This window comes from Cuculus canorus, chromosome Z, assembly GCF_017976375.1.
Source record: "Cuculus canorus isolate bCucCan1 chromosome Z, bCucCan1.pri, whole genome shotgun sequence".
NCBI classification, from domain to species: Eukaryota; Metazoa; Chordata; class Aves; order Cuculiformes; family Cuculidae; genus Cuculus; species Cuculus canorus.
The window spans coordinates 67,818,234-67,831,147 of record NC_071441.1 but is presented as its reverse complement, the minus strand read 5'-3'; the positions used below and the strand labels follow the sequence as shown (position 1 = coordinate 67,831,147).

Below are 12,914 nucleotides of genomic sequence, written 5' to 3'. Positions count from 1 at the left end.
TAGGAGACCAGAATAACTTACAGAGCTGTCCTTTTGCAGGCATTTTGCATGTCTGTCCTCTAAATACATGTGCCCAGGCGTGCCAGCTGTGATGAGCACCTTACTTGCCAATATCAATGCTTATTATGCGCACACAACTGCCTCCACAAATGTGTCTGCCTCGGACCGCTTTGCAGCCTCCAATTTTGGGGTATGTTTGCATTGTTTGGTGACGTTACAATTGAACTGCCGTAATTTGCTTACAGTGCTTCTGCCTTTCAATAAATAACTTGTTCTCTTTAAGGAGCAGTATATCTGTGAGGAGCTAGAAGCTGTGGAGCTCTTCTAAACTAGACAAAGAGCACGGTTTTATTGTCGTCATCATCACAGGTTTTAGATATTAATCAGTGTAATGAATTGTGATGTTTATTCTTTTTGTTCAAATTACACTGGAGTACAGATGGTGTGGAAACGAGCAAGTAAGGCTAAACTCTGTGGTGGTGCTGTTGATAAAATACACTGTGCAATCTGATCATTTCAGAACTTTGTTTTTTAAAACAAGCAACTGCTTTCAGAAAAAAAAACCAAAGCCAAAAAGCAAAATCCAACAAAAAAATAGTCTGTCTCCCTGATAATTAAAATGTTTTTCCTGTTACATGTGGGGGAGTTGAGCAGGCTGGAAAAGTATTTGAAAAAAGTCATGCTTCCCATCAGACTGAGAATTTATAAATTGAATGATGAGTTCACAATGCCCAGCCAGAATCCGGTAGAGGGACTTGACCTTAAGCAGGTAGTCATGAGAAGCCTGTAATACTTGTGTCTGAACTAATAGATAAGATCTTGGAGCTGTGTCATTGTGCCAACTTAGACCCATTTCTTCCTATTCCTTTATTTGTCTCTGAATAAATATTTTGTCTTAAATATAAGTTTGGTGCAAATTGCAGACTAGAAATCAGAGGGGCTTTTCTTCTGCCTCTGTTTCAGAGTGATAATAGAGTGGTTTTCTGACAATTGTAGTGTTACAGCAACTTCAGAAATAATTACAGTATAAAAGTAAATACAAGCATTGAAAGAAAATAATGCTTGCACAGTAGCATACATCCATATTGCTTCTACCACTCTCCTAAGGTCTGGCATCAATTTGCTGATATCCTGCTGTTTAGTCTGAACATCAGTTGGACAGTGATGATATGTGATGTTTGTTGGTGTTTTCCTCCATAGAAAGAACGATTTGTGAAGCTTCTGGATCAGCTTCATAATTCACTTCGGATCGATCTGTCAATGTACAGGGTGAGTGAGAATGAACAGAATCCTTTTGGGAATTCTGGTACGCAGAAGGGAAACACACCTTCTGGATTTCTCTTATGTTTCTAACCTTTTGGGTAGTTTGTCTTTTAGGGAATTGTCATGACAAGCACGTTGCCCAAATGCACCATTTTGTTTTACTCATGGATAGAATCTAAACAATGTTTTATTCTTCCATTATAACTTCCTCAAGACTTGTAAAATAATTCACAGATTGTGAGCTATGCTTATCTCTGATAGTCTCACAGAAATGCAAGTTGATTTTAATTAATTAATTTGAATTACTCTTATAATCTACTTCAAGTATTATCTACTAAGGGAAAATAGATTTGCTCCTCCCTAGTGAGACAGAAATCTTTTAGAGGACCGTTAGCCATGTTGTCACTTATTTTAGGTCAAATTACTGTCCCTGACTCTGGATCTTTAAGACATGCTCTCATTTTGAGATCGCCTACCCCTTCAGCCTGTTGGGAAGAAGTGAATTTCAAAGTCAGTATCAGTCCATCAGGCTTCTTAAACTCTCTGAGTTTCCATCTTTGCTATTCAAGAGTCAACATAGTCTTATCATGTGACTTGGCTTTTTATTTTTTACTTCCTTACTCTATTATTTTAATTAGTGACTAATTCATTGAAAAAAAAAAAACCATGGCAAAATATGAGCTTCTATTTGTTTGTTTGTTTGTTTGTTTATTTTGAAGTAGATCCTCTTCTGGTTAGTGCATTTATTTGAAACACAGGACAACATATAGAGGAGGGAAACACAACTGGTCTAAGAGGAGAAGTCCATTAGGAAGGAAAACAAAAAGAACAAGGGGCAAGGTGAAAAAGAAGATAAAAGGAATGTTGTGTAAAAAGCTATTCTAGAACAACATTACTAGTAAGAGAAGGTCTAACTAGAGCACCAATCCACTGTTTAGCAGAGGGAAAATTGTCAACATTTGGCAATAAAAAGCTGTGATGGCGATGCCTTTTTTGTTTTCTTGGTCTTCAATAAAAGCTGCTTTCCGTTTGCGAATGCAACAAGACCTTGGACAAACAAGTAAAATCTTATGTAAAGGACCAGGAAAGATTTGTGTAGTTTAAATAATTTATATTTTGTCTATTGGACAGTATATTTGGAGAAATGGCTGAAGCAATTTGGCAGTTCTTAGTGATTATTTTAAGACCCCTGAGGGACAAGTTAAATTCTAGAAGAAAAATGTGTTAGTTTCTAGCTTTCAGTATAGGAGATGGCAATTTACAACCTGAATCACCTGGATTAGGCCTGTCCCTTCCCCTGATTTAATTAAGCTGTTTGTAAGCACTTAAAATAATAAATAACCAGCAGTGTGGGTTTGTGAAAAAGAAAGTGTCAAACAAATACGTGTTCCTTCCAGGGCAGGGCGGCAGGTAAGGAAGGGAGAGGTGGATCCTGCTCAAGAGTAGCTCCAAGTCACCCTCTGAATAATTATTTTTGAAAAGCATTTTGTGAGCAAGTGCAGTTATTCTAGGCACATGTCAGTTGTTCTTTTCTGGTGGTTGGTTGCTAACTGATATAAGCATAGAGGAGGCTGAATTTCAATACAGATAAAGTTACCTTTTCCTTATTATTATTACTACTCAAGAACATTCAGTCACCAGCATTCATCCAATGTTTTGTGTTTAAATCTTGACCCACGAAGTCTTTTCTTTTGGTAAATTCCTGAAATGCCAGAGTGAACATGTCACTTGAAAAGGAGAGTTGTCTAGGAATGAGCATCTACAAATGACTGTATAGAATACTAAGTTGCTTGCAGCGTTTTCTGAACTGCAACAGTACTCAGTTGGTGTCAAGAAACAGCATTTTTTTTTTGCAAGTCAGTTAATAAATGAAAACTTATTCCTCTCTGCCCTTTTGACCTTTGTCTCTAATGTTTTTTTAATGTACAAATACGAAGAGACTGTCCAAGTGTAGGTTGCCTTTGCTGTTTTACTTGCAGCAAAACTAATCACTTGAGCTAGAGTGTAAGAACAGGCTGAGGAGCATGAACGTTGTTAAAGGACACAGGAAGGAAAGAGTGGGAATGTAGGTAAGTGGATAAGGGCATAGTGCCTGAGGTCAGAAAGGGAGCAGTTTCGTGCAAAAAGCAAAGCTTGCTGCATTCAGCTGATGCATTTAATAGAATCAGAGAACATTAGGGTGGTTTAGGTCAGAAGGGACATTAAAGTCCATCCAGTTCCAACCCCCTTGTCATGGGCAGGGACACTTTCCACTGAATCAGGTTGCCCAAAACCTCTTCCAGCCTGGTGTTGAGCGCCTCTAGGGATGGAGTATCCACTGCCTGCCTGGGCAACCTGTGCCAGTGCCTCACCACTCTCACAGGAAAACATTTCTAATACCATCTAAATCTCCCCTCTTTCAGCTTAAAACCGTTGCCCCTTATCCTGTCCCTGCACTCCCTGATACAGACCCCCTCTCCAGTCTCCATGAAGCCTTTTCTTCTCTAGACTGAACAACCCCAACTCTCTTAGCCTGTCCTCATGTGAGGGGTGCTCCAGCCCTGTATTTACATGCATATATACATACACACACAGAGACGTAGGTGTCATATCTGGGAGGGACAATGAGACTTCTGATTTCAGTGAAACCCAGAGAGTGTAAGAAGCAGCTATGACTGTGGACAGTGAGGTGGTGTGCAAAGTGTGTACAATAAATGCATAAGAGCAAAGGAGGCACTGAAGGATACTTGCTTACCTTGGCAGATTGCATTTTACAGGGACAGAGTGGTTACAGTGACTTCTTTCCGGAACAGTGCTCATTTTCCCTTCTCAGTCCAGTTCATTTCCCTGGAGAGATTTCTAATATAACATACCTCTTGGTGTCCCAGAAGAGAAGCCAAAACCCAAGTGATGAGAGCAGAAAGGAAAGAGCCCGCACAAGCAACCTCAAACCACAAGGCCAGGATTGCTGCTGGCAAGGCCATTGCTCCCTGCCTGCTCCTTCTGCAGCCAAGGAGAGATCTCCTGCTGCCGAGGGCTGTCAGTTTCCTGGCATCCACAAACTTTAAATTCATATGAGAAGCTGTTTAATTAAGCAAGCAGATAAGCTCCTGCAGCAAAAAGGCCTTATTTATTGAGCATTGTTTTGACTGGTACAAGCTTCTCGAGCAGGAAATGTTTCCAAGACACTTTCCCTATTTAGCACATGCTTGAAGCCTTGCATGGATCCGACTGTGCTTTCCAACAGGATTTCCCTTTTTTGTCGACAGAATAACTTCCCAGCCAGCAGCCGTGAGCGGCTGCAGGACCTGAAATCTACAGTGGATTTGCTGACCAGCATCACCTTTTTCAGGATGAAGGTAGTGTTATGGGTGGGAATGGGAACAGGCCTTCTGCAGTTTTTGCCACAGGAGTTGGTTTCCTGTTTTAAACAATTGTTTCATGACGTTGTGCTTTAGACACTTAAAGGAAAATGGAAATCATCTGCTGACTGTGTAGTAAATATCCACATTTTATCTTCACTGTATTTTGCATCATGAAGACGAAAGTTGTTTTTTTCCACTGGGGTTTTTCAATCATAAATATGGCACAAAATAATTCAGAAAAAAAAAAAGGAGGAAGGAAGAAAATTGTCTAGTTTTAGGAAGATAGTTTACTTTTTTTAATAGCATTAGGAAGGTTTTCCTATAAAACTGCCTATCAGTTTTATAGCAAACTATCTAGTGTTATCAGTCACTACTGTCTCTTCACCATCTTTTATCTTGCAAATATTTTTACATTTTCTTCTTGGAGGGTAAGATACTGAAAAGGGATAGAATCTCTCAGTAGAGATCCAAGAGTTGTTAGGAATGCTAATGTGCTGGTTTTGTAGGTAAGTTTATTGTTCTGGCAGTGTGTAATGAGATTATTTTTAATTCCTGATTTTTGTTTCTGAACTTTTTAAAAAATACTGTTGCAGGTTAGCACATGTCGCTTAGTATTTTTTGTCCTATCCAAAACAAAGCAAGTCTTTAATTTGAGCTGTTTCAGGAAGTGCTTCAGTTTTTACTTTTAAGCTCTGTGATAATGATTTTTAGAACGTTATTTTGAACATACATGTTCGGTCAGACAATAAGTCTGCACTGAAAGTTTGCTGTGTAGAAATACTCTGAAAAGCTTAGAGGTAGTAGTGGCAGTATCGAAATTGTCTCAGGTTATAGTTTTATTTGCAGGGTGATGCCTGCATGTGAGTTCAGTAACCCTGCAGTGTTTATCTAGAGCAGTGTAAAACTGAAATAATGAAAGAGTTATCATTGAAAAAGGAGAAGGATTCTGGTTGTTTTAAAAAATGGGTGAAGCCTGTGAAAGCCTTATTGTCTTATAAGGCGTGTGACTATTTGGTCTTCAGCAAGACTTTGCAGATCAGATGTAATGTGCATGTCTGTTGCATGTTCTTCCAATGTTTGAAAAGATTGCTTTCTGTCTTCATAGACAAATCCTGCAAGTTGAGCAGAAATTGTGTGTGCTTGGTTCAAATTGTGCACATATCAAGCCACATGATTTATTTATTCTGAAGAATCTTCCTTGGAACTTCAAAATCTCTTTTATGCTCCAAATGATCCTGTGGGGACATAAGTGTTACGCTGCCATTTTATGCTTGGGGAGAGCAACCTGTTTGTGATTTTAGGTCAATGATAGCTCCAGTCACTGAAAGCAGACCCACCAACTCCTATGCAGTTCCCAAACCCCAGTGACTTGTTCTGTCCCTATTATGAAGAGTGCTTTGTTTGACTCCTTGTTGTCTCCTTGCCAGGTTCAAGAGCTGCAGAGTCCACCCCGAGCAAGCCAAGTGGTGAAGGACTGTGTAAAAGCTTGCCTCAACTCCACCTATGAGTATATTTTCAACAACTGCCATGAGCTGTATAGTCGCGAGTACCAGACGGATCCTGTGAGTAGCTGATAAGTAGGCAGAAATCTAAGTTTCTGATTTTCTTCAGATAATAACGACAATAGTAATTGAATTTAAAAGCCAACACAAAAAAAAAGTACGTCTTGTTATCTTTTGAATATGCAAAACTTGTAATCAATTAATGAGAACTAATTAGTAAGTGGAGGATGATAATTGTTTTACACTAACTAATTACGATTCATTTTGCTGGCCTCAGCAATTTTATTTCATGAGTGGTTGTTTGTGAAGGGAAGATTCGATGCAGCTTTGAGTGAGCAAACGCCAATTAGAGCAAATGTCTTTTGCATAGATAAGTTGCAAGCAGTGAAATTTTATCTTGTTGTCTGGCATCCAGTGCCTTGTGCTAGGCTTAGGAGGTACCTCTAGACACAAACCATTTCCAAATTTGTGAGAGCTCTCTGGGCTGCTCTGCAGTAATGCACACACAGTCTGTCAACATAGATATAGTCGTCAACCCAGGTGCCTGAAAACCCAAGTATTTGGAACAAGCTTAGGTCAAATGATGTCTCAGCAGGTCTCCTGGAACCTGACCTGCTTTTGGCATGGTCAGTGACAAAATGGGGATTATTTGGCTTTGAGGCCACCAGTGAGCAACATGATTTGGCATGTTACTGTGTTTTGCTTTAGACCCTGGAAGTTGCCAGCACACAGTTAGTTTTGAACTCTTCAGAAGAAAGGATACACAGATTATTAGTACTTGGAGTTTGTACGGTGATCTACGTTTATCACCTTTTTCTTTCCCCTTTAAATTTACAATGATTTTCCAATAATTTCCTTCCCAGAACAAAAATCAGGACCTTCCTCCTGAGGAACAGGGCCCCAGCATTAGGAACCTGGATTTCTGGCCCAAGCTCATCACTTTGATTGTTTCCATTATAGAAGAGGACAAAAATTCTTATACGCCAGTCCTGAATCAGTAAGAATCTTCTGTGTCCTGTATGACTAATGCTAGTCTCTGTGTGCTCTGCTTTCTTTGTTAAATTGCTTTCTATCTCTTCTGTCACTTGTGTATTTATAGATGTACTTATCTTGTCTGTCTGTCTTTCTGTCTTATCTGTCTCTGTCTATATAAATAACTCTTTTTGATTGGGATGGAAGAGTTTCAAAAGGTTCAGTTACGATGACGTTCGAGCACAAACACCCTGATTATTACAATGCTGAACTCAGGGAGGCACCTGAAAATGGGGTGAGAGTTCTTTTGTTTTTTTCTGACGTTGAGCAGTTCTGGAATGCACATAACTGCACACTGGTGCCATGGTGACCACACCTTACATTGTGATTTAGAAATACAGCGTTCAGTGTAACACGGGAGATTGCAATGGGTTGAGTTGGCACAGCATTTGAAGGAAACTCGAAACCAGTCTGTTTAACTAGTGGATACGCCTCCAAGAGTCCCACAGGGCAGGAAAGAGGGAGATGTCTAACGACGAATTACACAAAAAGTGAGATTATGCCCTAGTGATCATCAATTTAACATGGCAATGACACCTGTTTAGTATTTACCTGTCAGCCTAGTAACCCTAGGAATAAAGAAAAAGAAGAAATATGAACATAAAGAGGGAAAGGTGCAAGGGTGTCAAGATCACATTCACCTTCTAGGAGAAATGTCCAGGGGTTTCGTTTTTGAGTTAAAACCAGTCTCAACAGCAGTATTGTTCCTAGACTACTTAGTCTATGTTGCAGAGTCCAATTCAATGTCTCCAATTTCCACCTATTGATTTATCTAGGATGAAGGAAATGTCTGTGATGTTGAGCTTTTCAGCTTGTAGTTTAGCGCAGAACTGAATAAAGAAGAACTGTTGTTCTGATACATGCCAATACCTTTCACAAATGTCCCCTCAGATTTCCTCAAGAGCTGGCTGTTGGGAAGATCAGCGCAGAGGTGATGTGGAATCTTTTTGCCCAGGATATGAAATATGCCATGGAAGGTAAGACAGTTCCTCTCTGCTGCTGTTGCAAAAACATGTACTGTTCTAAACATTTTGGTAAGCAATCGGCAGAATGGACTAACATTTGTTAATGCTAAATCAAATTAAATAGTAAACTGGGCTAATTGAAAGAACAAAGCACCCAGAGAATCTGATAAACTATATCTTGATAAAGTACGTCCTGCACATCTGGGCCTTGCACTAATTAGAGAATAAGGGACCCAGAAGATCTGATAGAGAACATCCTGGACATCTGCATCAGGGAGGACAGCATTAATCAAGCCCTGTTGTCAGATCTGCCAGCTTGGCGAGGCAACATCAGAAACACCCCTCTGCAGAGGCAGACCCCCCTTACTCACTGAATGTGTGTAGAGAGAACATGCATGATAAAGTCATCTGTGACTTTATGTAATCTCTAACCAGTGATTTGTAGAGGGAAGTACTTGGCATGGATTTGCCCTGTAACTTTTTGTAATAAATTGAGTGCAGAGGCTCCTGTCAGTTGTGCTTGGTTTGTGGAAAAGCCACTGAGTGCTCAGATTTGTACAACTCTGTAATTAAATGAGTGTCTCGGCTTGGCAGGTTTGCATGCTTGGTAACAAATCTGGCTTTTTGGACAACACTGCCAGTTAGTTGACTTGCTGTTGACCTCTTGTTCTCCATCCATTTGGTGTAAACGAGGCTTAAGCACATCTTAAGTGCTGCTGGTTGGAGCAGGGATTTCTAGTGGTTTGCTTGTGGACTGCTGCTTTATGGGTGAGAATGCAGGCTGAGATCTGCATGTGGTCCAAGCTGTTTATTGTCATCCCATCTGGTCTGAAATCAGAAGTTCACTTTGGCCTAAGGGTGTGATGGCTTAGATCAGCAGCAGCTTCTTTCTTTTTTTCTTCTTTCTACCAATATACAGTGGTAGAAAGGACTGGAGAAGTAGATGGACTGTGGTTTGTGTCATGGCTGTAGTTTATGGATGATAAAGCATAGATGGTCTAAGCCATTGGCAGAAACATGATGTTAGAATAAATGCTGCTGCAGACATCTTCCTTTTGAGATAGCCTTTGCGTAATTCCATCAGACTCCTTGTAAATATGGAGAAATTTTACTGTTTCTGAAAATGAGGTAGGCATGCAAAGCCCAGAAAAGTTCCAGAACTGGGAGTGCCAGTGCTGCCTGTGGCATGCCAGCTATATTCATATTCCAAAGCCAAGTGAAGTTGCTGCTTTTGGTAACTCTCAAAATTATCGTTAATCCATTTGTATTCACCCGGAGCACTGTGTTCAGTTCTGGAGTCCTCGGCACAAGAAATACATGGATCTGTTAGAGCCTGTCCAGAGGAGGCCACGTTTCGAGGGCTGAAGCACCTCCCGTATGAGGACAGGCTGAGAGAGCTGGGGCTGCTTAGCCTGGAGAAGAGAAGGCTCCATGGAGACCTTACTACTCAAAGGGGACCTACAGGAGAGCTGAGAAAGGGCTCTTTATCAGGGATTGCAAGGATAGGATGAAGGGTAATGATTTTAAGCTAAAACAAGGGACATTTGGATTAGATTTTAGGCAGAATTGTTTTCCCATGAGGGTGGTGAGGCACTGGAACAGACTGCCCAGAGAAGTGGTGAATACCCCATCCCTGGCGATGTTCAAGGACAGGTTGGCTGGGGCTTTGAGCAACCTGATTGAGTGGAATGTGGCCCTGCCTATGGCAGGAGAGTTGGAACTGGCTGATCTCTAAGCTGTCTTCCAATCCAAACCATTCTGTGATTCTATAATACGTCCCCAGTTTGATCTAAGCTTGCTTACTAGAGTGACAGACTATTGGGATATTACTTCGGACTGCTAGGAGAAAACTGCTGCCACCTAAGAGAATTTCTTGCATTTTATTCTTTAGGAAAAGTCTATGGGGTTGCTCTTTAGGTGAAGAAGATTGACTCAGTCTATTGCTTAGTCTCTGTCAGTGCAACAAGGGGTAGAGGCTGCTGTGGTGGGGACACCCTTTGTCACCTCTAGACTTGAATTCAGCAAGTTGCAGGTCTGGATGAAATGTTCTCACTTCTGTGTTAGGAACCTTTTATGTACGCTTGTACCACACAGTTCCTTTGTCTTTTTTGATTGTATTGATGTAAGTACAGATGCTGGGAAGAAGAACTAAAGATCTACTAACTGTGTTGAAGTGTCCCTTTTATAGTGACTGTCACTACTTGCTTGTGTGTTAGAGACACAGCGACTGTGAAAACTTCAAGTTTGCTTTCCCTAGAAACTGTTTGCTCCTGAAAATATTTTGCCTCCCCTTTCCATTTTGTTCTTATTTACACCCTCAGGATTTTACAATGCAATTTTCTCGTCTGTGTTTTGAAAGTGGTATATATTCCTCCTCTGCTAGGAGTCATGATAATTGGATCTCTCCAGGTCTAGTTGCTGACTTCCCCGAGATTCCCTTTTTCTATTGCATTCAAGTGCAGGTGCAAAAAGGTTACTGATCGTGTGTGTGAATTTGTCTGTCAAAGGGGAGATAAGTAATTTTTTTTCACCTTTTGCATGGCTTTATTTGATTGCCAATGCTCAAGCTGATTTGCCTCCCAGGTTTTCTCTGTTTACATCTCATACCGTGTCCCTTTTGACTCTGTCCTCCTTGGTGAATCTGAGCTTATTTTAGCTTTTCCTGACAGCCTTATGGTCACTTGTGAGCCTCTCAAAGCAAGGACTGGCGTAAAGTTTGCACCTGTGAGTTCACCAGTGCATAGTAAATACTTGCTGAAAGAAAATCCTTCTTCAAACCCAGGGAGGGTTTGCATTTTGAACTAAAGCTGAAAAACTGCACGGAACATATATTTGTACTCCTGCTGTGAAAGTCCTGCAGGTGGATTGAACAATGATAAGAGTCTGTGTTGGTGTGTGTGTCTTCGAAATATATATTTAAGAAATCCTTTCAATTTGAAGAAATTCTGTTTGAGGCAAGTTTGATTCCTCAATGCTTTGCTCTCCAGAAACTTATGAAGATAACCTTTATAACAAGCTCTACAATAATTCAATTACAGGCCTTACTACTTGTAGTTTAAATACTGGATTGGATTAGCTCACTGCATTTTTTTTAAGTGAGAAGGAAAAAGGGATAAAAGGAAACAATGAGATTAAGTGATGTGAAGGATGTTGATTACATTTGCTGTCCTCAGCTCTTGGCTCTGTCGTTTCTCAGTTTCAGTTGCTATTATTATTATTCAGTTGTTTCATATTCCTGTTTTTGCCGCTTTGTGGAGAAATCCCTGGATACATTTCTGGTGTGCTCCAAGATCTGTACGCATCTTAAGCTCTCTGCAACAAAAGCTGATCTTTTTTTGTGGAGATGTGTGCACGTGAACCCAGAATACAACACTTGCCCCTAACTTTCTTCATGGTGTTTCCCTTATGTTCTGTTCCTAAGTGCTAGACAACATGAGCTCATTCACCTCGTCAAGTGGTAAGTTCATACTACTTAGTTGTAAACAGGCGAAGAGTTTCACCTGCTAGTTGTAGTTTTAGCTCTTTGGATGTAGTTGCTAGTACTAGCTTTGGTGTTCTGTAGTTTTATGTCAGTGGTGAGTAGATACACAAAGAAGATGCAGAAGACCATACTGCTGCTGCGGAAGTCGGGGGTATGTACTGCTTAGGAGAATCCTGCTCTGACAGGTCACTCCTGTTGTTTATTCGTGGTACCTGATGCACTGAGCAGTTCATGGTGAGTACCCCTTTGCTGGGTCCCAGGAGCTGAGCTGCAGATAACATCTGACGGAGAGTAACTTGTGAAGTAAGAGCCCTGGTTTATGTATGGCTCTGTTCTTTCCCTCCTGGCTGGGGTGAGAATGGAGGGTCTTTGGCCATTTTACTCTGCAATGAGAGTGAGGGGTTTTTTTCTAGCCTAAAGACGGTGCAGTGACTTTGGTGTAGACAGAGTGCAGACCACGCTGTGTGAAACTGCACCCTTCCTCCTTCCACTCTGATGCTTCTGTATTGCTCTCTAGTATGCGGTTTGGAAAAGAGCTTGGAGGCTCAGGTGGGAGATGGCTTCTCGAGATGGAGAGCGGTGTCTGGCTGTGTGGATTGTTTTGTTCTTACCCCACGGGTGGCAGCTAACCGTGCCTCTCCCAAATGGAGCTTACAGCCTGTGCAGGGCAATGCGTAAATATTAATTTATCCCTAGAATACAGTGTATAGCGTCTTCAGAACCAGGAGCCTTACTAGCCAGTGGATGTATTCTTTGGGCACCCTCTGAAGAGTTAAATTGCTAATGTGTAAAATGTTCAAGTCATAAAAATGAAACACTCATTTTCTATTTAAAATAGGTTCTCATTTTCTATTTAAAATAGGTTTAGCAGCTGTTAGCAGTAGTCATGGCAGGAGTGTGTTTGTCTGCTAGAAAGCAGGTGCCCTGCAGACCTATATTTTGCCTTCGTCTTCTCTAAGGAGACTCAGCATCTCCAGCATCTACCCCACTTGTTTTGCTTTCTCTCTGCCCCAAAACAGTGACAGCTCAGGGCACTGTGAACAGCACACCTGTTCCTTCCCTCCTTGCTGGTGAAGGCAGTACAGGATGAGGCATTGAGAAGTATCCCTTGTTCCAAATCAACCCTAGATTAAATCAGAGTGGATAGATGTGTTGTGTGGCCCAGACGTGGATGGCAGGATCATGCTGTAGCATGCCCTGGAGTCACTGTAGCGTAGAAGATAATTTTTCCCAGTCATACAGTTAGGTCAACCTCCTCTAGAACCCACTGGTAACTAGAGTTACTAGTGTTCTTGCTGTCCTCTGTGAAAACTTCATGACCTACAAA

At 41.1% G+C, this 12,914-nt stretch overlaps 1 protein-coding gene across 9 annotated transcripts in view; it reads left to right on the top strand.

Annotated features, from left to right (window-relative positions):
- Positions 1-12,914, top strand: part of UNC13B (unc-13 homolog B) — a 222,798-nt gene that overhangs the window by 160,908 nt on the left and 48,976 nt on the right. For 5 of the 9 annotated variants that reach the window (XM_054053733.1, XM_054053731.1, XM_054053732.1 and 2 more), the window contains 7 exons: positions 40-190; positions 1,201-1,269; positions 4,512-4,601; positions 6,035-6,169; positions 6,973-7,106; positions 8,033-8,118; positions 11,528-11,563. In XM_054053733.1, the coding sequence (XP_053909708.1) occupies positions 40-190; positions 1,201-1,269; positions 4,512-4,601; positions 6,035-6,169; positions 6,973-7,106; positions 8,033-8,118; positions 11,528-11,563 (701 nt within the window). The remainder of the gene's footprint in view (positions 1-39; positions 191-1,200; positions 1,270-4,511; positions 4,602-6,034; positions 6,170-6,972; positions 7,107-8,032; positions 8,119-11,527; positions 11,564-12,914) is intronic. The other 4 variants (XM_054053734.1, XM_054053738.1, XM_054053740.1 and 1 more) reach the window with 1 other exon arrangement.